The sequence below is a fragment of the Phyllobates terribilis genome, unplaced genomic scaffold (genome assembly GCF_046119375.1).
Source record: "Phyllobates terribilis strain yellow unplaced genomic scaffold, ASM4611937v1 Scaffold_7__3_contigs__length_470593459, whole genome shotgun sequence".
Classification (NCBI taxonomy): Eukaryota; Metazoa; Chordata; class Amphibia; order Anura; family Dendrobatidae; genus Phyllobates; species Phyllobates terribilis.
The window spans coordinates 242,890,311-242,917,942 of NW_027362767.1; the positions used below are offsets into that span (position 1 = coordinate 242,890,311).

Consider the following 27,632-nt stretch of genomic DNA (forward strand, 5'->3'; position numbering starts at 1 on the left):
TGAAAGGTTTTTTTTTTCATGTAGATTTTGGACGCCTCTAAGAAAAAAAGAGGAGGCATCTCATTTTCACAGACCCATAGTCTTGTATGGGTGATATTGATCTGTAATAAAAATGGACATGTCTCCGTGATCTTTTTGCTGGCAAAACAACACTACTGTGTGAACGGCCATATAGACTATAACGGGTGCATGTTTTAGCTCTGAAAAAGACGGACAGAACAGAGAACTGAAGACCGGACGTCAGAATAAGGCCTGAATAACATGGCTGCTGCCAATTCTTTCCACAGTTTGATGCAGACAGAGAGGAGGACTGCATATTCGAGGACATCTGCTGTGCTGTGCAGGGTCTTCTCTTCCCTGATGGTCTGGGTATGGAAGGTGCGTATGATACAGAAGTCATATTTGCCATTACTAACCTTTTTCCTTCTTCCATATGTGTCCATTTGCTTTCATTTCTTATTTTCCTGCTCTCTTCCCTTTTCTGTAGGATTCAGCCCGCAGAATCTCCGTGCTTCGTTTTCTGATGAGTCTGTGCAATCCAAAGAGGTGGAATGTAAAGAGCAGGTAAGAAATGACTGTAGAGAGTATAGTATCAGTTAGGTATTATTATCTCAGCCATTCATATGTATCTTTATTCGGGGGCCTTAGATGGTTGGTATTATGGAAATATGAGTGCTGCAGCTATCAGATCAGCGATTGGCTGCAGTGTTCATGTGACATAATGTCATGTGAGTCCTGGGATGACCTAGTGCCAACATTGCTGGAATGGTGCCTTTGGTGGAGGGGAGTATCTGTTGCCAGCGCTGTTCTACTGGTGTCGGCACTCACGTTCGCGGGACTCATTAACTGGCCGATCACTCCTTCTTGATTACTTATATGCCCAAAGGTGGGGACAGTGACGCTAGTGCTGATTGTGCACAGGGTTCATGTGACATTACAACCTCACATGAGCTCAGGAAACGCCAGTGCCGCCACCCCTGGAATGGTGCCGGCACCGGAGATGAGTATAGGTGTTTTTATTTTAATGGGGGCAAACATTCAGATTGAGAAGGGATTGTCCTAGTATCCTAGTAGTGGACAAAGCCTTTAAGAAGGGGCTTTCCGAGTAGTGGACAACCCCTTTAAGTGGTTCTGGTTTGGTTGCACCAATTCCAACTTATTGAAGTTGACGCGCCCCCTGGGCCGTGGGATACCCGGTGCCGGGCCGGTAGATGCTGGGGGTTGTAGTCACTGTGGTGGTGACCGGGTCCGTGACCCAGGGCGGTCAATCCAAGGGGAATTTATATGTATAGGTGTTAATGTCCGACTACGCCACCTGTGGAATGTGTCCAATGGAGACCGCCGCTGCGGAGCAGTCCTCTGAAGCTGGTGGTTTTGCAGCAAGGGTGGTATAACTCCCCACAGGAAGAGTTAGCTTCAGGGCAGTGTGTGGATGATGGTGTTTGTGCAGGGTGTCAGTAATAACCACAGAGTCAGTGTAGTGCAGTCCCAGGGTCTTTACTGATGACAATTAGACAAGCCTGGACTGGAGTACTTGCTAGAAGTAAGAGTCCGGTCAGCCTGGAAGCAAACATAGAGTCCTCCTTGCCAGTTGGAGTTGTGGGCCTGCCCTTCTCACTATACTCTTTGGCTATTCTGCTTGTAGCTGTGTTGTAGCCCACGTCCCTGAGTGTGGTGTTGTAGCCCACGTCCCTGAGTGTGACGTTCTGTGCTCACCCGTATGGCTGGCAGCTCGGGCCTTGCTGATGCGTTGCTCCTCCGTGGCGGTGCTGGTCCCTCTGTGCTGCTGAGCCTCCGGGCATCTGATGGGGCCAGGAGACCTGCAATCTCCTGCCCTACGGTATCTGTTGCTGGGCCTGCAGTGCCCCTACAGCCTCGGACTCCGGTGTCCGGTCCTCTGTGTATTTCAGCTAGGACGAGCTTCCTCAGCTCCAGTCCCTAGCTCCTCTCTCCTCGAAGTCCTAAACTCAACTCCTCACACTGAGACTAACTAACCCCGCCCCCAGATCCCAGTTGCCAAGGGGAGGAGCTCCCCTTGCTGGTCTGGAGCCAGGAAAGTGCTGCATGTGTAGTGTACCTGACTAAAAGGAGCCCTGTTTGCTTCCAGGCATGGCAGTACCTCTTTTGAAGGAGGCAATACCACTGTGGCAACTGGACCCTCTGAAGTGCCACAGAATGAATTTATTGGTTGCATGTTTTCATGATTATAAATCGGAAATGGTATAAAGGGGCAAGCTCCATTGAAAAGGGGAGTAGAGACCCCCAGTTATCAATATATTGAAACATTTCCAGGAGGAGTAACAGAGGAACTGCACTATGCACAGATAAAAAAAATGGCATTTACTGAAACAATGTGTCCTCTTTACAAGAGGGATTGTGATTTTAACTATCATTGATACATTTTATTGTATCCTATATGGTTCTGTCTATTTAATAGCGACACTCAGATCCAGTCATGAGTAAATCATATTCCTTTACATTTATTTTCTGGAGCTGACATGATCTATTGATACACATTACATTCGGATGCGACCCTGTTAATGACCTTGTCCTTGAGCACTCACTTAAATGTGTGAAGAAAATGAAGGCATCTGGAGTGTAGAGAGGAGTGAAGAGGCGTCTCTCCATCACTCCGGGGAATGAATCATCGCAGCCCGGCAGGCTCATTTCAGCATTTTGATAAATCATTTTTTCATTGACATTGAATAACTTTGAACATTCGGGAGCAATGAATCACTTGTACAGGTCACGCATCAATATTGAACGTGTATATCAATGCAAAGTCTGGCATCAGTGGAGGTAGGGGGCTGATTAGCTGGCAGAGAAAGTAATTAGCCCACTAATGAAAAAAGAAAGCGAAGAGGCAGAGGCGTGTATAGGGATTCAGGACAGGGGGCAGAGCATGTCTGAGTGGGCCCCCAACCCAGCTAGTGCATGTTTGCAACCATGGAGGCGCCTCCGAATTATAGCGTATAGGCGAAACCTTGCACATGACAATGCTGCTAAACCAAGAGCAATATTATCGCCATACAGTGACCCTATAGGTATCAGTTCTGCAGATCGTATAAGTGAACTCACTTACCTAGCTTGCCCCCTTAATGAAAAATAATGCCTAAAGTGTCCTCTAAATCTACAATAATGTGTAGTGTGCCCTGTTATTCAGTAATAACGATGCTCATGAAGCCCCCGTATTTGATAATAGTAATAATAGTCAAAATTCCCCCATAATAAGTTCTTTGCCAAAAAGTAGTAATGACCGAGAGAAAAATAATAAAATACATACTCGCCTTGTATTGATTCTCGAGGCAGCAGCAGTTCTCTCTTCTGTGCAATTACTGGCCAAGCGCAGGTGGCACAACGCAGTGACGCTATTGTGCCGTCTGCAACGAGACGCTGACATCTCGCATCTTACCTGTAGAGCTTACAAGGCAGAGTGTGGTAGTGCATTACCAAAGGGTGTAACTCTATCAGTGTCATGTGGACGCTCATCCATCTGAAAGTTGCACGTGATACTTTTAAGGGGTAGTTCCCAAGAAAAATGTGGGCAAGTATAGTCTAAAAATGAATAAAAAGCTCATACTTACCTACCTTCCCCCAGCCACTCCTCTCCTGCTTCTTCTTCCGGTTGGGTATGTGTCTGATGCAACAATCACTTGCCACAGCACAAGTGATTCTTCATTACTTTTTCACTTGGCCCAATATATCCCAAAATTAGAGCCATGAATTCACCGTCTTTGAGTAAACATGATTTCATGATACTCCAGGGGCAGCATGGTGGCTCAGTGGTTAGCACAGCAGCCTTGCAGCACTGGGGTCCTGAGTTCAAATCCCACCAAGGACAATATTTGCAAGGAGTTTGTATGTTCTCCCTGTGTTTGCATGGGTTTCCTCCAGGTTCTCCAGTTTCCTCCACACTCTAAAGACATACTGATAGGGAATGTAGATTGTGAGCCCCAATGGGGACAGTGATGATATTGTCTGTAAAGCACTGTGGAATTAATGGTGCTATATAAGTGAGTAAAATAAATACTCTGTTGGGAGACATGTAGGAAGACTATATGTGGCCACCCACATATGATGTGAACTGCAACAATTTTTGAGGGTGCTCGCCAAGTATTTTGGTGTGCTTGGCGTTTCATTCATTGTCGCTTCGCCTGCAAGTGTCACGGCTGTTAGCACATGCAGAGATAGCTCGCCGAAAGGGTTAATGAGGCATACTTGATCATGACTAATAAGAACCCATCTCTCTGCCTCCCTTGTGCCAAAGAAGGGATGCCCTGATGTAATATTTTGGGCACTCTGCATGTTTTGGATGCATTTTTCCCATTTACTTCTATCCCATGTACCAACCACAACTTAGTTTGGTGTTTTATTTGATGCCTAAAGCTATGGAAGCACAAGGTCGCATCAGCGTGTCCACCATGAGCAGTGCTAAGAACCATGGTGCAGTCATTATCTTCTCTTTGCATGTTGGCAGTCTGATCCATCTGCCTGGATAGTGTCGTATTGTCAGACATCACTCATTTGATCATATTAATCTCCTTAATAATAATGTGAAGCTTAAGGCTTCCCCCCAGGCACTGCTGACGTCTCCATTTCCTTTTCTGTCCGATGCTGCAATGTGACTCAGCCCTTGGATGAATCACAAATTACTTAAACGATTAATTACAAGGACTGTATGACATTGTAAAGAATCGCTGCTTTCTCCTCAAACAGCGCCACTCTTGTCCATGGGTCATGCCTGGTATTGCAGTCCTTCCATTGAATGGGGTATTTCCAAGTTGTAAAGATATAGTACATCGCTTTATCACTTTATGTTAAGTGGGGGTCTGAGCTCTGACCTCCACGATCCTCGGAATGAAGGGGCAACAGATCCAGAGTTGCTCTGCATCCCTCGGAGCTCCGCTGTGCTGGGAACTAGTGCTGTCCGCATTTACTTGAAAGGGGGCGCACTGTACTCTCCTGCACTGACGAGTGTCTGGGTGCTTCTGTGCAGGGGAACAAAAGTAAAGGAGAAGCAGCACTATAACAGCACTGCGTTCCCTTATTCTCAGGATTGTGGGAGTCCCACAGGTCCTATGCCATAACTTTGAGAATAATAATATGCGCGGTCAGAATTCTACGGTGCCAGCGCCGGAAGGAGTGGGCGCTTGACCGCGAGTATGCAACTTTGCATGCATCCGATTACATGCCGACTAGACGTGCGTGGTTTGCTCAATACAAGTGAAAAGAGGGAAGTCAGACATGTCTAGTCAGAATGTGGCCGGAAGTATACAAATCACATACTTGAGGTCACATGACTGCGCTTTCCTGGCTCCGATATTGAAGAATCCTGACAGAGCGCACTGTGTGGATTTACAAGTCAAGTCCCAGGCCTGAACAAACCCTTTAAGTGTTTTATTTTTCCTCAACAGCTTTGCTTCTCCAGTCTGAGGTCACACTAGCATATACGATTTTTTTCTCACTTGTCATCCGTGTGTTGTCCGTATAAAATCCATTGTTTTACTCAGCAGCTATTAATCATTTTCAGGACCATTCACAGTTTCCTATGCTACAGAATTGTAATGTTATCCGTAAAAATCAGATGCTTTTCTGTGGTTCCGTATGGAATATGATTTTTTTGTCGCATCCAATCCGATTTCGGAGTGAAGTCGCAGCATACTGAGGTTTTTTTCACTGACAGATTTTTTTTTCAGTGAAATAAATCGGTCATTAGCAATACCCCTTTGAATAACATTGCTCCGAGTGTTATCCGATAAAAAATGGGATATTACTCGTCCGATTTATATGTTGGTGTGAGCGAGCCCTTAAACTGATTCATGTAATGCGACTTTTACCAAATGTCACATTTTTTTGGCGCTTCTCAATTCTGTTCTTGCCTGAAGTAGGTTTCTGGAGGAGTTTTCAATTTGGCCCTTTTTTCAACTTTTGAAAGGATTTGTGACTTTTGGTGCTGGAAAGTTGCAACCCCCCCCCCCAGCTAAATACAAAAATAAAGAGAATTTTTAATTTTGTCCTGAATTCATTACCCCTGTGCGCCATTTTTAAGAATTTGACATAAAAACCATCAATGAATACCACAAGATAAAAAAATAAAAGTGACTTCAATAAATCACAAGTGATGAATTGGGCCCATAGTGTCCTTTGCTCTCTACTCCACCTTCATGTTGTGATTCCTGTGTATGCTAGGGTGTGACGTTTTTCCAAGTGGAGACCTCCAGCTGGTGTAGGTACACTGGCAATGCATCCTGGGAAAAGAGTATGCAAATTAGCTCTCCACCAGGAAGAAGAAAGCCGGCTCTGATGTGCCATTTAGTGGAGGTAGCACACACTTCCAAAATCCACTTCTGTGCTTTTTGTGCCTAGTATTATTAGAAAAATGGTTTTATGCATCCAAAGGATGTGTAAGACAATTTCTTTCTATTAGTATTTACTCTAATTTCAATGTAGAGCAAAGTCCGGCAGTAATAAAGGGTAAAACATGCAAATTACAAGAAATGTGAAGGTACGAGACTGTACGACTACAAATATGCTGTGCAGATCATGCAAAGCTTGTAGTCCGCCCTTCCTCCAGGACATTTCATCCTCGCTATCTCCCTGTTTCTGTGTCCAGAACTGGCTGCTGATTCTGCAATGTAGCCAGACACTTGAGAAAGTCACTTGCAGCTACAGAATACATAAATTATAATACACGTGTAGTCCCCATGCTATATCTTATGTCTGCAGCTTAAAACATAGGTCATTATGGTCCTTAAAGTACTTGCTACAAAGAAGATACGTGATAAAATTATTTTTAGCCTACAGGTAAAACTGGAAGGTAAAGGTCCCGATTCATTGCTGCATTTGCGCCTATTTTTTGTCTAGTTTTTCCCATTTTGAGTCAATTTTTGTGCCAAATTCCTCTGTAAAGTTGTGTCTATTTTAGAGGCTATTCTCTACATGTTCATCTGTTTCTTTTCTCTGTTCACCATTGCAGGCTTGGTTTTGGTAACCAGATGTTTGCGGTCGATTTATTATTTGTGACTTTTTCAAAAGCCGCTAAAAGTTTTGCAAATGTTGCCTCCCAGAGTAATTTTTATTTTTTTGTATGCTAGAAAGTTTTGCTAAATGTTAAGGTAGGTTCATACGACCCATTTCTCCACATACCAGAAAAAAACTGATCAGACTTGGATCAGAGTTTGAACAGAGTGGCAACAGTTCTTCTTGTACAGTTTCTCCACCTTGTCCATTGTGTCAGTCCGTGAAGACGTCATCCAAGTGCGGTCTGATTTTTTCCATAAAAAATGGAATTGCATGATCAATTGCGGAGACTTGAATTGCTGGATCAAAATTTGACACGTCTCCGATTTTTGAAAACCAGAAGACAGGTATTAAATGAGACTTAAAAAAAATGCAAACAATGAAGCAGGGCCCAAAGTTTGTAATTTTTACATGTTGTCTCCCTTAAGAGCAGGGGTTGCAAAAGGATGGGGGCCATTTTTTTTAAAGACAAGAGTTCTAAGAAAGAACTATATTCTGGAGAATCCTTTTAGGAGATCGGGAGTTGTCACCTGCAAACATATACTAGGGATGTGTGAATCTGGCCTAAGAGCAACAAGCAATGTCTGTCCTTGATGGTATTGATCTGCCTCTTTCTGCCAAACGCAGTCCTGCCGTGGTTCTTTATTTAGACACGGCACAGATTTGCCCAGATAGTGGCTCCTATTTTAGCTTTATTAGAGTTAAAGGATTCAATTCTACATATGAAAAAAAAAAAAGTCAGAAGAGGGTCAGTGCGAAAGATGAGCTCTATTAATATGGGTAAAAGGAAGTATTGCTGCAAAGCAAATGGGGGAGGTTTGCTATTCAGGAAGGCGGATAAGTTGGATGACAACCCCTGAGGGATCTAAGGGACCGTTCTCATCACATTTGGGCCACATGTTTGTGATTCATCGGGGAATCCACATAATGCCCAAATAAATTGGGTTCAGATGTGCCCTTGATAGAGCCCCAACAGAGACATTCACTATAATAAATGAGGCAGTTTGTCACTTTATACTCCATCTGGATTCCCGTTCCGGCAGACACAAAGTGGACACAAAACCATAGACAACCACACTATGGATGGACTCCACCGGAATGGGAGCAAAGTAACTCTGACTGCCTCATTATAGGGAACGTGAACTTTCCAGGGGTAAACGTCCAAATCCCGTTATTCTGGGGGTTCAGATGGAACCACAAACATGTTGAGCAGGCAAATCTCCAGTATGAAGCATTAAGATAAGCCCTCTATGAGTGCTATAGTACTATAGTGAAGGATGCTATTGCTGCAATAACTTATAATTAGGGAATATCCAGTTGAGCAATCTCCTAAAATTATCATTAAGGCGGTTCCAAACCAGACATTCATAATTAAAAGGTGTTTTAAAAGAGTTGTAAAAAAAACTTCTAATAAGTTCTAAAAATACAAAGTACAACTGAAATATTCAAGTTTTATTCCCAAATTCCTTTTTTTTATCCTCCACGTGCACCTGGCGCAATTCTTGTAATTTTTTTTTTAAATGTGGCATGTCAGTTGCTCCAAAATACAACGTGGTCTTATCCCCCAAATATAAGTGTCTCAGATTGCACATGCGCGGTCTATAACTCGCACACATGCTGTAGAGACCCGGCCAATGTATGTGGAGGACCCATAAATTTTGGGGATAACAGATCATGTGATGAATGCACAATATGGGATATTCCATGATCAGAAAAGCAAAGAAAAAGTCACGTAGGGACGTTGGAATTAAAAATAAATAACAAAAATTAAATAAAAAACGAATATAATATGGTACTAATGGAAAAAAATATGATATGAGAACTTGTAATATTATTGTTTATTTTTTCACTTTTTTTCCTTTCTGTTGAATTTACTTTGACTTACTACCCAGAAGGGTTAAGGAGGAAGTTGTACAGTGCTCCTATTTGTACTATGGAGCTTCCAGGATTTCTTCCCTCCTCTGTCTCCTCCCAGCTGTCGCTCCTCTCACATTATTATGCAGGTCACATCTTTAGAGCCTGCTGTCCTTTATAGGCCGTGATATGGTAAGAAATCCCAATCCCGGCATGCACCGCAGCACATAGCTATATATAGTGGCAAAAATAGCCGGGGCAGCTGCTTGAAGACACCGAGCCTTCTCATCCTTGGCCTTTGGGTTCCCCTTGCTTAGGCACGGACAGGTCAGTAATGCAGCAGGAGCAGCAGCTCCGTGGTCGGACAATTAACAAGCCTGGATGCAGATGACATTTAGATGCTCAGTACCCTATGAGTGATGCCCTTTAATTATGGGTTGTGTTGCATTAAATGGGAACTATTCTCTATTAGCGTCAGTAGGGTTAATGGTGGGTGCAGGAGCCGTCTGGACTTCTGCAGCAAGCTGACTTATCTGTCTCCACCACCTGTTGCTCAGAGCCGTGTCTTAGAAGACATGAGGATTTCATTCCCTTAATGACCATACAGTGTGTGAACGTTGATAATATCAAATATTTTATTCCCGTCCTGACCTTAAATGTATTCGCTGATTTTTATTATAAGCTACAAATTGTTGCTTTTTGATGGACACCATTTTTTTTGCAAAACCCATTTTTTGGGGCTGATTTCCCTGATTCTCTATCCCATGGTTCCTGGATCTGTATATTACAAGGAATTGGAACTGTCTGTCCTCATAGAGAAGTTGTAGGTGACTAATCTCTGTATGGGCCCTCATTAATGGAGTATAGGGGCCGCTAGCAGACTAAGAAGGGTCTTTTCACATCAGCGTCAAGGTTTCTGTTCTTAAAGGAGTCATGACATCTATGTCACATCCGGTAGAAAAAGATCCTGACGAATCCTGATAGATCCCATTGACCTACAATAGGGTCACTGAGGCTTTCATCAGACGACGTTGTTCTTGCCATGAAGATATGGAAATGGGACAGATCAGTTTTGTACTGTCTAAGGTGATTATTATAGGTTTTGGCTTTCGCAGTGGGTATCGTATTGCATTTAGTGTAATTCTTCCCATGAACATCAACAAACATCAATAGAAAGGGCTGAATTGATGAGTTTTCCCACATTTTTAACACATTTTTTTCCTTTAATCGGCCATGTACCAACTACGAATCAATTATGTTCTAAGGTTTCTGGTACGATCGGTTGATTAACCAAAAGGGGAAGATTTTGTAACGTGTTTCTTCTACAAATGATCATAAGTAATCGTTCTGCATCCTCTTTAGTTAAAGGGGTTCTCCTCTTTAACCTTTAGTTAGTCACGCCAGAATACTTATACTATTAGTATCTCGCACCTCGCTGTGGCACATCTAGTTGACGCAATTTACTGAGGAGGGAGAGGCGCCCGAGTTGGGAAAATACCGAAAAAAAGGGTGCCTACCTTCAATACTTGGCGGAAATATGACAAAAACAAACTCCCTTGGGGTTCAATGGACCCTATGCAACTCATTAAAGATTAACAGGACATATAAACAACCCCCATCTATACATCCTATTAAAAAGGACCTGTCACTTGTTGCAAATATGTAATTTTTGTTACCTGGTGTAAATGCCGCCGTTCTCCTGAATCTGGTGTTGTTTTTCTTTTGTTCCTGCGCCTCTCTGTTCCTGAGATATGTATGCATAACTAGTTGTTCTCCAACTGGGCGTGGTCATCTTAAGAACACAAGAAATCCCACCCTCTTGGTTAACAAGACTAGATTTATTTATAAGGAAGAGGAGGCCATATCTCAGGAATGGAGAGGAGCAGGAACAAAAGAAAAACAACTCCGGATTCAGGAGAAAAATGGCATTTACACCGGGTTAAAAAAGCACACATTTATGGCAAGTCACCGGGCCTCTTTAATCTATAGATGTCATAGACTGATTTGTTTCCAGCGGAGAACTGGGGAACCATGGGCCCATCAGTAACACTGTCTTTGGTAGCCCACTGTTCAGTTACGTGCAAATATCACATTACCCTCATTCACAAATTGATCTATTTTTCTATATAATAATAAACAGAGTAGTTTGTTAAATGAATGTTGAGATGATGCCCTTGTCTGAACATAGTGAAACAAATGTATTGTGCCAACTACTTCTCACGTAGGTGGGGTGGACTTTCTGCATGCAGCCCACCGGAGGATTCTCCTGTTCTTCTGTGAGCCAGTCCGAGCCTGCCGGCTGCTAAAGGGGCAAGGGTAAAATCTCTAAGTGGTACCTTTCCAAGACTATAAAGGGGAGGAGGTAGAAGCATTTTGACAGATATATAGTCTATCCTTGTATTCCTCCCATCTTTAATTTCCCAAGAAGAGTGGTAAGGTGACATTTTACTCTTCACTCTAGAAGGGAAGAAGCATTCTTGGCAAAATATGAGGGAATAGGGAGTAGAAACATATTTTTACGAACCATGGGTGACTCCTTGATTCAATAATAGTTCCACAATTACTAAAATTATCTGCTGAAATTTACTATTAAAGTTTTTTTTTCTGATCTATAATAATAATAACCTATCTGGAAGATATCATCAATAGCAGACAGGTGATGTAGGACATCAGTATCAGACCGGTGGAGATCTGACTCCCGGCATCTCCACCGGACTCCCGGCATCTCCACCAATCAACTGATTGCTGGTACAGCGGCGTGCTGCAGTGCCACAGATTGTGTAGTGGCCGCGAGTGGTACTGAAACTCTATCACATTCACTTGTATGATATGGTAGAGAGCTTTGCAACTTCTATTACAGCACTGCCTCTCATATCATCTGATTAGTGGGGGGATGATATGAGTTGCACCAACGTTATGAGTAAGGTAAGGTTGGGGGCATAAATGGATGATATAGGGGACACAACAAAAGAGAGACAAGAATGCTCCACAGTTAGTTGCGCTGTAAATGACGGTTTTAGTCATTTATTAGTCATTTACAAAGAAAAAAAAATTGCAAATTATTTTAACATCTCCTCTGGGATGAAAACAAATGCAAATGAGACAGAGTTTCCGGAGCGCAGCCTTGTGGGCATGTGGAGTATTCCAGTAGGTTATGGTAATGATATTCCCTGTAGTCAGTACTACTACAGAAGTGCTGGGAATCATTAGGCTCACATACACGTCTTCATTTACATTTTACAAGTGAGAATGTACAGTATATTGTCCTGAAATTGTTCCTAATTATATTTATTTGTTAGAAAACTTTGTGACAAGTATAGAGCGGCCATTACTTATTACGTACAAGTTGTCACCTCCTTTCCCTGGACTCCTGAGTGGCAGTCAGGGTAGGATTTCACTATACGTCCGTCCTTCTCTTCAAGGTTTTTCCATTAACAGGGATGTACGAGTTTACAAATCATGTTTGCTTTCTTACAAAAAAACAATGGCACTGTATCCGGGCTATGTGTGGCACATTCACGTGAATAGGGCCGAGCAGCAGTACCAGACATATCCAGTATACATGAGTGGCGCTGTTTCTGGAAGAAGGCTACTATGTTTTTCTTGTCTCGTACAAACCTTCAAAAGGGGTTGTCTGACCAGGGTCATTCATAGCATATTCATAAGATATGCCATAAATATTTGTTAGATGTGGTACCACATATGGGATCTGCACCTATCTCCAAAACAAAGGGGGCATTGGTGTAGGCAGGAGGCCACCGGCTGCAGAAAGAAGTCAGAGATGAGAGCCCGCAGTGACGCTAAGTGAGCGCGGTTGGGCTTCTGCAGGGTCCGTACTGAGGTACTGAACCGAACATTGGGTTCAGGCAGTGTTCACTTCAGAACTGTCAATCAGGATATGAAAAATTGAGGGGGAGTATTGCAATGATGCACCAAAGCCTCCTCATTTGCATAAGATTTTTTTTTTAGGAGCCGAGATCATTAAAAAAAAAAGTTTGATGTCCCCAGAATCAGTGCCAGTCTTGTCTATCGCCGGTGTCTAGTATTGAAGCTCGGCCCTATATAGTTACAATCCATGATATCAAATAGATGGTGAAGAGAAAGTTTTGGCTTCCAGGTGGTTTTTGCATTGCTCAGAGACTTGGAAGGAGTTGCCATTTATCCCAGACTTTATGGAATTGTCTTTTACGCTATTCCTTTATATATTCGGTAGGCGCACCCAAATGTTTTCAGATTCTTGCTTATAAATGCATGTCTGATAGCCTCCCCCTGAGCCAGGTCTACGTGCTCTTTGCTTATTTCGGTGACATGACGCCTGGGATACTTTATATCTTGTAAGATGTAATTATATTTCTCTCTGTGATTATATAAATATTCAACCAGCCGACGAAGCCTGGAGCAAAGTCAAATCCATGGGAAGGACAAAGAGGTAAAAAGTGGGATAGGGCACTCTGCGTAAAGAGAATAAATGCAATATTTTATTACACTATGGCTTTATTATTTACTTTATGCCATATATTTTGTTATTTTATGTTACATTTTATTTTTATGCAATGCAACAATAAATTCAGGCAATTGCATCCAATCTGTTGTTCATTGGTGAGAGTTTGGCTCCTGGTCTATGGTGTGTCCGGTAAAGTCTGGAAAATATTCTGTTTACTTTCTTGATTTTACTGCCGCTTATATCCTTCCTGCAAATAATTAAAGGCTACTTTTTATATTTTAATGTTATGTTTTTGTTTTTTTTTAAATAATATATCTTATTATTTATATCCTCACGAATCCGTTCTCGCTATGGGTGACATAGTGCTCGAACTCCTCTTCCGGTTACTTGCTTGGTCCTGTGCTATACATCATGCTCAGAATGTTTCCTTGCTTAGCCCTTCTTCCAATGCACAAGTCATAAGCAACATAACAAACAAATGCTCAATTGCTCTTAGCACAATGAGCGGTTTAATTGTTGCGCACGCACAGTTTAATCGTTGCCCACGCACAGTTTAATCGTTGCCCATGCACAGTTTAATCGTTGCCCACGCACAGTTTAATCGTTGCCCACGCACAGTTTAATCGTTGCCCATGCACAGTTTAATCGTTGCCCATGCACAGTTTAATCGTTGCCCACGCACAGTTTAATCGTTGCCCACGCACAGTTTAATCGTTGCCCATGCACAGTTTAATCGTTGCCCATGCACAGTTTAATCGTTGCCCACGCACAGTTTAATCTTTGCCCACACACAGTTTAATCTTTGCCCACGCACAGTTTAATCTTTGCCCGCGCACAGTTTAATCGTTGCCCGCGCACAGTTTAATCGTTGCGCACGCACAGTTTAATCGTTGCGCATTCAGTTTAATTGTTGCCCACGCACAGTTTAATTGTTGCCCACGCACAGTTTAATCGTTGCCCACGCACTGTTTAATCGTTGCACATGTACGGTTTAATTGTTGCACATGCACAGTTTAATCATTGCACATGTGCGGTTTAATTGTTGCGCATGCACGGTTTAATCGTTGCATATGCGCCAGGCGAAAAAGCACTTTAGTATGTGACATCTTCTACCAAAAATACCAGAAATGTGCAAAAATTTAATTTTGCAACATGCATACCTTTATGGTCTATGCCTCAATTATATTTCCCATAGTATGTTTTAAAAAAACACATATATCCATCAAAATGAACAGGGGAATAGAATTAGATAAAAAGAAAGAGTGAAGGATAAATCTTAGGAGCTTATATTTGCCTTAAGGTTATGTAACCAAGTTCCTGTGGAATTTCAGCAGTGTGAAAACCTTACTGAAATCCAAAGATGTAAATACTGCTTTGGATTTGATTGCGAAAAATATCCAAATTTTCTGCGTTGCGATGTTTGAAATACATAGTGACAACGAAATTGACATATTGTGGATTTCTGCAACTCAGGTCAATTTCCACACTGAATTATTTCCGCAGTAAAGGTACCGTCACACTTAGCGACGCTACAGCGATCCCAACAATGATACGACCTGGCAGGGATCGTTGCTGCGTTGCTATGTGGTCACTGGTGAGATGTCAGTCAGATCTTCCCAGCAGCGATACGGCGACCCGTAGCGACCTGTATAACGATGTCGGCGGTCGTTGGGACCCTGTCACATAGCAGCTACTCTGACAATTCAGACCTCGATGAGGGATGACTTCTCAGTTCTGAGTCGCCAACGAGGTCGTTGGTAAGGTGTCAAACACACCGATGCATGCTACCCAGCGGGACCTCAACGATCAAAAAATGGTCCAGGCCATTTCGACACGACCAGCGATCTCACAGCAGGGGCCTGGTCGCTGCTACGTGTCAAACGTAGCGAGATCGCTATTGCGTCACAAAACTTGTGACTCAGCAGCGATCTCGCTAGCGATCTCGCTTAGTGTGACGGGGCCTTAAGATAATGAGATTTAGTTAAATCTCATTCCCGCTGCTGGTCCTTTAATTGTTTTACAAAACAATCAGCTGAGCTCAGAAGTTTAATGACTGGGGTGTAATAATCTGCAGATGATAAATAAGTTTACCCTGAAAGTCACTGAACACAGTGGGTAAGGTGACACTATCTGTATCTGGAGCAGGTAATGGATCGGTTCACCTTCCCGTGTGACATTTAATTCCACCGATACTACGTAAGATAGTCTGTGTGCACACTACTCCACCCATCATGTGACTGTGACCCTTTAAAGGGGACCTGTCACTTACCACTAATATATAGTTTTTTTACCTGGTGTAAATGCCGCTGTTCTGCTGAATCAGATGTTGTTTTTCTTTTGTTCCTGAGCCTGTCTGTCCCTGAGATATGGCCTCTTCTCCCCTGTATATAAGTTTAGTCTTTTTAGCCACGAGGGTGTGGTCCTCAATAAGACAAGAGGCGTATCTAGGGGGGGCAGCCGGGGCATGTACCCCGGGTGCAGCCGGCAGGGTGGCGCAGTCGGGCCGCCTAATGCGGCGGTCAGATGTGTCTCCCCCGGTGGCTGCGTTCTGCCGCCCCCCGGACTGGGAGTCGGCACTTCTCTGAGCCGGATGTCAAGCTGACACCCAGCTCAGAGAAGCTGCAGCTACCGGCTCCCAGCGTTGAAGCTCTGATCTCATGATCAGAGCGACGCCAGCAGCGTGATCATGTCATGTGGTCACGCTGCTGACGTCACTCACCGGCGCTGCAGCTGCAGAGGTGGCCATTGGTGGAAAGTGCTCTGTGTTTCAGAGCTGAAGAGACCGAAGATGGAATGGAGGTGAAGATTCAATGTGGGGGGTGATTGATTTATGGTATGGCTGGGGGGTGATTTACTATAGGGGGGTGATTTATTGTTTTTCTGGGGGGCGATTTATTGTATGGCTGGGGGGTCATTTACTATGAGGGGTGATTTATGGTATGGCTGGAGGGGATTTACTATGGGGGTGATTTATGCTATGGCGGGGGGGTGATTTACTATGGGGGGTGATTTATTATAGGGGGTGATTTTTTGTATGACTGGGGGGAGATTTACTATGGGGGGAGTGATTTATAGTATGGCTGGGGGGGTGATTTACTATAGGGGGAGATTTATTGTATGGCTGGGGGTGATTTACTATGGGGGGTGATTTATGGTATGGCTAGGGTGTGATTTACTATGGGGGGTGATTTATTATAGAGGGGTGATTTATTGTATGGCTGGGGGGAGATTTACTATGGGGGTGATTTATGGTATGGCTGGGGGGAGATTTATGGTATGGCTGGGGGGAGATTTATGGTATGGATGGGGGGAGATTTATGGTATGGATGGGGGGAGATTTATTGTATGGCTGAGGGACAATTTAGTGTGGGGGAAATTTATTGTATGGGTGGGGGAGATTTTGTGTGTGGGTGATTGGTGTGAACACAGAATGGGGAAAATGGGTGCGTACGCAATATGGGGAGCGAAAGAGGGGAATGTATACGGACACAGCATGGGGAGCGAGGGTGATGTGATGTGTGCAGACACAGTATGGGGAATTGGGGGGATGTGTGAGGGTAAATATGAGGAGACAGTATGGTTAGCAGGGGGATGTGAGAGAAGACAGTATGAGGACGAGGGGGAAATAATGGGGGGAGAAAAGTGTGAGTGGACACAGAATAGAGACTGAGCAGTGTTGGGGGTGTAGTATGGGGGGACAGTGTAAGGGCACAGCCAGGAGGGCACAGTAAGCCAAGGAGGGGAAGTGTGATGAGGGGTCACAGTATAGAGAATGGGCCCTATAGGGGGGACACAGTGTGAGAGGACAGTGTAAAGAGGGGGCCAGTATGGAAAGGAGAGTGCAGTGTGGAGAGCATATACTATAAGAGGGGTAGAGTGTGGGGGTGATATTTTGTGTAGGGAATATAGTGAGGGGCAATTATTTATTCAGGGGCTCAGCGTAGGGCAGATATTTTTTATTCAGGAGCATTATAATGACGCTGCTATCTTTAAGGGCATCGTGTGGCAATGTGCTGTAGAAGACTGGAGAACATGGAAGTCTGCAAAGACGAGGTGTGGATGAGAAAACTCATTATGGTGTTTGGACAAGATGGAGAAGAAAAGAGAACGACTCCAGAGACAACGTCATCTATCAGGTATCTGGATGTAAATGTTTTTTTGTGATACTAATTCTCATATTTTTATTTCTGTTAGGAGCGTTAAAGGGGTTGTTTAAGTTTGTGATGAGTCTGCAGTCATTCTATGTGACTGCAGACTTCTGAATTCTCACAGTGCCCATTGCACGCTGTCAGGATTCCCTGGTGCCGGCGATTTGTATACTTGCGGTCACATGCTAACTAGACATGCATGGCCTCACTCAGTTGCAATGAATTGAGCGAGACCGGACACGTCTAGTCGGAATGTGGCCGGAAGTATACAGATCACATACTTGTGCAAGGCAGAATCCTAAATGTGTGCAGTGCATGTGCTGTGAGAATTCAGAAGCCTGCAGTCACATAGAGTGATTACATACTTTCATCTCAAACCTGGACGAGCTCTTATTTATAAAATGAAGCCCTGCAGCCAATCCCAACAGCGAGTAATATACTGACTGTCAGGATTCAGCTCTACTTGCAGGTTCCAGTGGTCATCACATGGATACCTCACTCATATGTGATTTTCATACTTGGTCACCTGACAATGAGCTTCTCTTTCTGCATCTGTCAGTTTTTCACTGAACTTTGAGAGAATTAGGGAGAGCAGCTCTTTGGCACCTGACTAAGTGTTCAAATTGCATATGTGCTTTGGGGGGGGGGGGGGGGTGTCGCCAAACTGAACTTATGCCCCAGGTGCCAAAAAGCCTAGATACACCTCTGATAAGACTCACCCAGACACGCCTATTTGTATGAAAGTTACATACAGGGAAGAAGAGGCCACATCTCAGGAATGGAGAGGCGCAGGAACAAAAGAAAGACAACGGCGGATTCAGGAGAACAACGGGATTTACCCCAGGTAAAAAAAAAAAATGTATGTCACTTGTGCAACATGTCCAAGTGTGCTGGGGCCCAAGAGGTAAGGGGGGGGCACTGCTACCCTTGAAGCACTGAACAGCTTCTGCCACAGACTTATTTTTGGACTGCAAAGCGTCCATATTCTGTTCTTGCACAGTGGCCCTCTTCTCTGTGTCCACCTCTGGTACTAGGGTGTATGTATGTACAGCTGTAGTGATACTAGACGAGGGTGATCCATACTTAGAACCTGTAAGGCGACAGGGTTGGTAGCCATTTTGACCGTATTAGGTAGGGGCTCGGGGCCAGGATGTAATGTGACCTAGGTCTAGGAGTCTGGAGAGGTCACAAGCTGCGGAGGGTCCATGCAGGACAGCAGCTGTTCACAGCCCCCATCCATCTTCCTGACATTTACAGTTATACGTGAGTGTTTAAACCTATAGAATGGCTGCAATGATGTGTTTTGGAAACACCTCCCATATATATAGTCGTTTTACTTTTTTGTATATTTCTGTATATAGTGCCAAGGAAGATTACGGCAAATTATATTCACATTGGTCACAGTTCTCATTGGACTCCTAATCTAGCGTATACACATGTATACATCAGTATGTTTAACTAGTGGGTGTGCAAATATTACATTCACACCTTAAAGGGCTGCACCTAGCTAGATAGGAAATCAGGATTATGGGAAGAATAGTACAATGACTGTCAGCTTGCCAAGCTTTCTAATATTGCTCAGAAAATCCCAGAAGCTGAAAAACAAAAGCGGCAGGATTTCTGCCAATTTGCCCAACAGTGTGCATTACTGTACGTTTTGGCGAAGACTTGAATGCATGCATCAATTTGGGGCATTCAGATAGTGGTAAGTACTATTGTACTCAGGGATGATAGGGATTCACTGCAGAACAGCAATTGTGTTAAATGGAGTTATCATGAATAAACTTCATATCAACTGATCTTTCTCAGTCTCAGATTACTCTGATCACCAGTTTAAAACTTAAAGGAGCTGTCCAGTGAACAGAAGTGATCACGTATCCACGAGATAGAAGATAACATATAGATCAATGGAGATCAGACTGCTTGGACCCACACCGATCAGCAGAATGGGGCAGCAGCAATGGCGTAACTAGAGTCCGATGGGCCCCGGTGCAAAATTTTGACCTGGGAGCTCCCTCTCCCCCCCCCCTTTGCATATTGGTCAGATGTATGGGCCCTTATAGCGTTCTAAATCCTATAGGGACATACAAGTTGCTCCCACTCCCCAATTATGTAGTAAAGTCCCCCATCCTGGACCCATCCTAGTATATATGTCGCCAATCCTGGACCCATCCTAGTATATATGTCCCCCATCCTGAGCCCATCCTAGTATATATGTCCCCCATCCTGGGCCCATCCTAGTATGTATGTCCCCCATCCTAGTATATATGTCCCCCATCCTGGTATATATGTCCCTAATCCTGGGCTCATCCTATTATATATGTCCCCCATCCTAGTATATAGGTCCCCCATCCTGGGCCCATCCTAGTATGTATGTCCCCCATCCTAGTATATATGTCCCCCATCCTGGTATATATGTCCCTAATCCTGGGCCCATCCTATTATATATGTCCCCCATCTTGGTATATTTATCCCTCATCCTGATATATGTTCCCCATCCTGATATATAATATGTCCCCCGGTCTGCCGTTTAATCCATAGAAAAAAATGATTCTACTCACCTTCCCTCCGCTCCCCCGCCACTCGGCGTCCTCTTCATCTGACTCGGTGTCACGGCAGCTGACTTCAGCATGCAAGCAACAGGAGTGCATGACGTCACTGCCATGCGCCCCCATTACGTGTACGCTGATTTCAGCTGCTTGCCTCTGATTGGCCGTCAGTGTGTATTGCAGCGCACAGACTTGGCAGGTCTCTGTGCCGCAATACTTTTCAGCTGAGTTTGCATCCGAGGACACACATCCAGTTGAAGTGTGCACTGGCGTCAGCGGGCTGCTCACCCGCACGGGCCCGGTTACACCCCTGGGTAGGAGTGTGCATGCTCAACCGCCGCTCCATTTATTTTCCATGCGACTGTCGAGGGCAGCACTCACTTTTTCCGGCAGACCAGTAAAGAATAAATGGAGCACTGCTGGTCCATACTAATTGAGGTAAAACTGCCCCATTCTGCCAATCGGTGCAGGTCCCAGCGGTCGGACCCCCACTGATCTACAGTATAAGTTATCATACATCCAGCGGATAGGTGATAACTTCTGTTCATGGCACAACCCCTTTAATTAGCATTCAGAATGAGAAAGAAGGACAGACTGTACTGAAATCATACTAAACACATGATGGAGGACTTATTTGAACATCTGTGACATGTCCTTGGACCACAAATTATTCCCAAAATGAATATGCTGCAGCAACGATAAACTGCCCCAACCTTTTAAAGACTGAATCTAGATCTCCATAACTTGACATCATGCCGTACTCCTGGTTTATGGCGACAAACCTTCTATGTCCCAGCTCTTGTTATCTCCTGTCTGATCTCCTGTTGGTTACAGCTTTCCTCCTCCCTCTCTCTGCACAATGACTTCTGCATAGGTCACAGAGCATGCCCACAATACTCTCCAATATAAGTCAATGTGTCATCTCCAGTCTGTAGGTTCCTATAGTCCATACGGCTGCTGTAAAGCGTATTTCTGAATGAGCCACATTCTTAGGATCATCAGGCAGTAACTTAGTCCTGATCGTATGGCTAAAAGATAACTTACTATCTTGGGAATAACCCTTTAAAAAAATAAAAAAATGTTTTTAATAGTGTGGGCTGCTGCCCCTGGTGGATAAACTAGGTATGACATGCTCCACCACAGGATTATATAGTATATATCCTGTGCAAGATACTGATAACTCTCTGTACAAGGAGCTTCAGGGAATGATCACTGGAAATGAAGAGCGGCAGCGAAGGGCTGTTGTGACAGCACAAATTAGGTTTATTCTTTCAACTCATTAAATATAGATAGATAAAGCATTAGCGCCTGGTAGCATTAGCAGAAGCTGCTCGTAGCAAGACAGGCGGAGAGAAACAAGACAGGAGCACGGGAAGGTAAAAGTTATGTCACATTACCAGCAGCCGTAATGGACAGAGTGTTATAGAAAAATAGCTTTATATTGGGCCTGAACATTAGATTTGTATGGGGAGGTTTGTTTTAGGGATATGTACACACGCGTACAAGAATGTATGTATGCAACTATATATGCTTTAAGCTTTGCGCTAAGAGTGGGTTTTTAGTAGCTGTTTTTTTTCTGTGTTTTTGCAGCAAAATATGCTGAGCCCAGACGTTTCCTGGGAGGCAACAGGGAAATGTTACCAATAAATCTGATGGGGTTTTTTTTGTTTTGTTTTTCTATTTTTTTTCCCACTTGCCTTTTTGTATTTGTGGGAGCATGCTACAGCTATGGCGTTTTTTTATTTTTTTTTGTTCTGGCATTTTGTTACGTTTTTCTCCCATAGATTTCAATGTTTGTTTGTTTATTTGTTTTCTTCTATATTAGTCTACACTGCCTTTTTGGTGGTGCTTTTTTGTGTTATATTTTTGACATAAATCATGTGATTCTATGAGGAAGCTCGGAATTAATGATTTATGAATCGCATGACTTGTAATGTTAAAAATGCAGTTAAAAGAAAAGCAAAAGAAAAACTTTGGTTCTAAAATATAGTAAAAATATTTAAAAAAGTGCAAAAAAAATGTGAAAAGGCTAGTATTGTTATATGTATTTTTGGGGCTCCTATAGGTTCTGTATTGGAGGGTTAGGCCACGACCCCAATATCAGTATTTGGTCAGTATTCGGTCAGTATTTTTTCTCAGGAGTGGAAGCCAAAACCAGGTGAGGAACAATCAGAGAAAAGGTATAATAGAAACAAGTCATCAATTCTGCGTTTATCACCCACTCCTGGTTTTGGCTCCCACTCCTGAGAAAAAATACTGACCAAATACTGATAGTGGGGCCGTGACCTTAGCATTGTCCCCCAGGCTGCACTTTGTATCTGTATGAAAATCAGTAGAACACCAAAAAGTGGTAGTGGTCCTAGTACCATTCCGGATGAGGGGAAAGGGCATTTAAGGCCTACACCTGCACGGGAACGCACTAACCCGTCCCACTGGGTTCACTTTACGGGTGGAGTTTATGTAAACCCTGCCCCTTTTCAGGCTGGAGTTGCCGAAATTTATCAGGACTGTCTAGAATTTTTTGATACAGTCCCCGCAATTTTGTGTGCCCCAGGTTGAAAAGGTTCCAGTGGGTTTTCTGGGGTGGGTTGAGGCGTTTCCAATGGGGGGCCAGGGGGGCCAAATTCGGGACAGTTGGCAAATATGATATACCTGTAAACCCTGGTGCTTTTGTCTGTTTTTTATAATTAAGGAAATGCTTAAGTTCATAGAAATATTATGCTTGATAATACATGAGGATTCCTGTTTCCACTGACTACACCTTATGTAACTGTAGGCTGAACACTCGATTACTGCAAACTCTTCCAAAAATCATCCACGGATGGCCAGACCGCGGGAGAAGCAGACAAGCCGCTGTCAGTCATTGGCTTCTTTACCTTGAAAACAAAAGGATCGGGCATGTTGAAATCCAGCATGGCTGATCCTTCTTTTCCCCAACTTCTGTTGGGGGAGAGTCTGGTGACCCTTACACACGAGGTAGTCGCTGACATTTAGAGGGCATCCTAATTTAAAAACCAAAAGTGTGGACTTTTTTGACCTTGTCAGGTGTTCAGTTATATTGCTGCAATGCAGGGCATCACCTCCCATATTTAGGCCCCCTTCACAAGTCTTCAAACTGGTACCGGAAAAAACAGTACTAGTGTCATCAGTGTTTCGGATCAGTGTTTTTCCAGTATGGCTAAAGAAAAAGAAATTTCAAAGCTTCTCCTATACTTTGCAATGTTAAACAATTACAGCACACAGATGCCATCCGTATGTTGTACGTGTTATTCATGGACCCATAGACTTGTATTGGCCCTTGTCATCCGTGCTGCTGGTAAAAAATGGACATGTCTCCGTGTAGTTTGCACAGACACACAGTCCGTGTAAAAACACAGACATGTGAGCAGCCCCATAGGTTATAATGGGATCCGTGAAAAAAACGGATCCCACGCGTACCGGAAACACAGACTTGTGCAGGGGGCCTTAAAGGGGTTCTCCAGTCATACGATCCTGGTGGCCCATCCTGTGTAAAACTGTGTGTGAAACCACTTTAAGGGCATGTGCACATGACATCTTTTTCAGACGAATTCCGCCACGGAAACAGGATTTTTTTTGCCCTTGTTTTTCTTAAAAAAAAACCCCTAGCAATTTCTTCATTATTCAATAGGGAGAAAATAACAACTGAAAAACGACAGTAAGAAAAATTTCATAAAAACCATGAGAAAACCCTTCAAAAAAAATGCCGGCTGAAAAAAAAAAAAGTCTGAAAAATGCTCAGGAATAACCGTAAAGGAAATACAAAAGACGCTTCAGGAATAAGAAGAAAAAACTCCAGAGGCTCCCTGAGAGTCTTCTGCTTGAAAAACTCAACAGGTTTGCCTGCGTTTAAAAGACGTTGCGTGCACAGAGCCATATGAGAAACTTTTTAGCTTTATTTTCCTCTGAAAAAGTTTTGAAAATGCAAAGTGGCAAACAAAAATTGTGCAGGTCACTTTGAAGCAGATACTGATGGAAACCTCTCCAAACTAGGCACTGTACAATCAAAGCCCTGCAAAAAAAAAAAAAAAAAAACCTTCCACAAATTTTGAAGGGTTTATGCACACAATATTTTTTCAGGCGGTCCGCTCCTTAATTCTCCTGAAAAAGCGCTAAATAAATGCTAAGAAAAAAAATGAACGTATGCACTGTAATGTAAAAACGAATTTCTTTCAGTCTTTGGGGCTTCTTTTAAACGCTTCACATTTCCAAATATGCAAATTGGTTAAAATAAGTGATCTGAGGGTTCTTCAGGTAACTTCCACTAATCTATACAGTACAACTTAGAACAGAAGATATCGCAAAAAAGTGATGCAAAAGCTGCTTTAGAAAAAAAACATCCGGTGTTTATTGAAGTGTTTTTTGTTTGAAAAAAGGTGAAAAAGTTCTGACTTTTGGAAGAAGGGGAGGAAAAAAAATAAAATGCAAAAATTAAAATTGTCTGACGGGAGGGATAAGATTTATGTGTAAAATTAATCCGATCACAGGATGTGGAAGTTTCACATTATGTTTTCCATAAATATATCCAGTATTTATCCATTCTTGTCAGTGTAAGCACCTCCTATATTAAGGGGAGAGATCAGAGATCAGGTAATAGGAGACAGATGGAGCTCGGCAGGTGAACAGCGCTTTGGAAGCCCAAGAGTTAACTCCGCTCACTCCATCACATCCTGCGTCATTCTGCTTCTTGCTCGCAGCCTCCGCTCTTCTGCAGCTCCCTGTTCTTCTGCATGTTATTTATCTCATGTATGGTAAGAGGCTGAGATGCTGAGCCCTGCCATCCCACTGCACCGCTCACCTGTCAGCTGAGGAGGCGCTCTCTGCAACGTCAAGGTCATCAGTGTTTTCTCTAGGTAACGTGCGTGCCTATATGTGTCGCTCTCCTATGGTATATATATGCATTTTATCATTGGATCCCCTTTGTAATGCATGTGGCCGATATGTAGGCATTATTGCATTTACGTGGGGTTTCAGCTTTGCTCGTCGGCTTGCGTGAATGCTGCCAGGTCTTGCATTCGGTGCCTGCAGCGCCTGAGGGGGTGTGGGGGAAATTCTCCATAAAACAAAGGTGTCATTGTTCAGTGCTCTAATAAATGCCACTATATCATCCAATGTTGATATTTATTGGGCAGGTGATGCCAAGCACATAATATATAGGTGAGACATGCCCATGTGGAGGTTGGCATAGATGAACCCATGTTGTATTGTGTTCATTTTTGGATATCTCCACATGAAGGTACATAGAAGGGAGGAAGCTATTTAGTGTTTACACGAAATCAAGAAATTTCTGCACCAAAACCCCATCTCTGGGCAGGAAAACCACTGCTTAAAATATGCATTTTTGACAACGCTTTTAAATGCGCTTTTCGCCTTTTTTATTTATGTGAAAAGCGCTTAAAGAATTTACATGTTGAGGATTTGAAATGGCTTTGCATGAGATTTCAGAAATTTCATTCATTTTGCCGATACTGTAAAACGGTCCCCCCCCCCCCCCCCCCCACGGAAAAATGCAACATGTGAACAGTCCCTAAGAGGGCTCATGTTTTGCAGAAGAGAATATCAGTAGGATCCCGGCTCCTGTGTAGGAGTCACTACAATCTGCCGAGAAGCCACACTTTAAAGACTTGTGCTGCAAGAAAAGCAAACCGGAGTCCATTGCAGCCATATATTACTATATGGGATCACCGTTCTCTAGTGTTGGGTGACATACTGGAATCCTAATCAGAAGAAACCCAAGTGATTGCTAGGGGAGGTGGTCTAGAGCATGCAACCATCTCTATGGGGCTTAGGTGCATTATCCAATATTATTAGACAAATATTGTGATTTAAGTTAAAAAAACAGAAAAACATATATATATATATATATTATAGAGAGAAGCGAGGGCCCTGTAGCAAAAATGTAAATGCCGCAACAACCATTTATCACTAACAAGAGGGTAGGGTCTGGTATAAACCCTGTAGCCCTCACTAGGGCAGGGTTCTGGTATGTAGTGTTAATATAAAGTTTTTGTGACATTTTTAAGTGGAACCGCTCCTCTTTTAAAGCGAAGGGAGGTTTTGGATGTTTGTCTTTTCATGAATTTTGGAAAAGTGTGAGTTTTTTTTTTCTCCTAGTTTGGAGAGGATTCTATTGGATCTGTTTCTTTATCCTGATGGAATCCTCTCCAAACTAGGAGAAAAAAAAACCCTCACATGACATGCGCTTTTTTCTCCAACTCTTTAGGTAAAAAAAAAAAAAACACTAAAAAAGCTCAGCACCATAACAAGAGCAAAGTGAATTATCTATAGACCAGAATAGGTCTGGACCTCCAATGTTGGACTCCCTTGACTCTGCATCACGCAGACGCTCCTTGCTGGGCACAGATGTGCACACTACTTGGGCAAACAGTTCAGCCTCTTAGGACTCATTCAGACATCAATGATTTTTATCGTGTTTTTTGATCAGTGTCACATCAGAGTTTTATCAGTTTTTCTCAGACAGGAGAAGCCTGAGAAACCTCAACCAGGTCCCCTCCTCCCCTATCAGTCTGTGAAGGCACATTCGTGTGGCATCTGATTTATTTGTTTTTTTATCTGACACTTGGATCAATATTGGACAAGTCTCCGTGCTCTTGTCCGCACCACTCAGTCCAAGGAAAAAATCGAACTACCCCATAAACTATCATAAGTGCGAGTTCTATATGTGAAAAACACTGATATCACTCGTATGAGAAAAACTGACATCTGAATGAGCCCTTATGTTGTGTCTACAGCTTTTTGCCCAACAACATAGTAGCACAACCCCTATGCGTCTGCATGTTGCTAACATCATGTGTTAACCCTATTAAGGCCCTATATGTCACCCGGCCTGACCCACGTTCTGAGGTCAAATGCCACTACCTTTCACAATGCAATATAGATAAACATAAGGCATAATTCACACATGTATTGCAGTAAAACATAAGGTACATTCTCAACAAGACTGGTGCCGCTCTGATGTGGAGGGAACCTCAAATTTCACATCAGAGTATTTAGCCATTGATCATTGTTATGTATGTACAGTATGTGATGCTACAAGGGTTAACATAAAGAACAAAAATATCAGGGGGCCGATGATGATCTGACCTCTAGAGACATGCTGCTCACAGCCACCAGCTCTGGGGAGGAAATACATTATTTCCCAGGACAGTTCAAAGATAATGTAGATTTTATGAGACTCTGTCTCAGTCATTACTCAAAGTAGCGTAATGTAAATCAGTAGGAAGATGAAATGTAGTAATTTACTTTTTGGACATTTGAATTATTTTTGAAACATTTTATTTGGATATAACAGATTCTGATCTTTCTAAGCGGACTACTAGAAATGGCAGCCATTACTGAGCACAAAAGAGTGCTCACCCTGAGACCATTAATGGCATATAAATCCGAGTTCAGAATTTCTAGGGTCTGATACTAAAATTATACCAAGGTTCACAGGTGTCTCATGTAGGTTGTAGCCCCCAATAGAGGCTGTTCCAGTTCCTACCAAAATTCAGCCTCCATCTGTCTGATTTTGCTTGATTTTAGAAAAGTTAGAACTATAAAATATTTAATAATATATATATAATAACGTTTTGTGTT

The 27,632-nt window shown here is 43.1% G+C and overlaps 1 protein-coding gene across 10 annotated transcripts in view; it reads left to right on the forward strand.

The window, feature by feature from the left end:
* AK1 (adenylate kinase 1) overlaps window positions 1-27,632 on the forward strand; it is an 82,878-nt gene that overhangs the window by 39,035 nt on the left and 16,211 nt on the right. For 6 of the 10 annotated variants that reach the window (XM_073640008.1, XM_073640007.1, XM_073640003.1 and 3 more), the window contains exons 7-8: window positions 288-378; window positions 488-564. In XM_073640008.1, the coding sequence (XP_073496109.1) occupies window positions 288-378; window positions 488-564 (168 nt within the window). The other 4 variants (XM_073640012.1, XM_073640013.1, XM_073640009.1 and 1 more) reach the window with 4 other exon arrangements.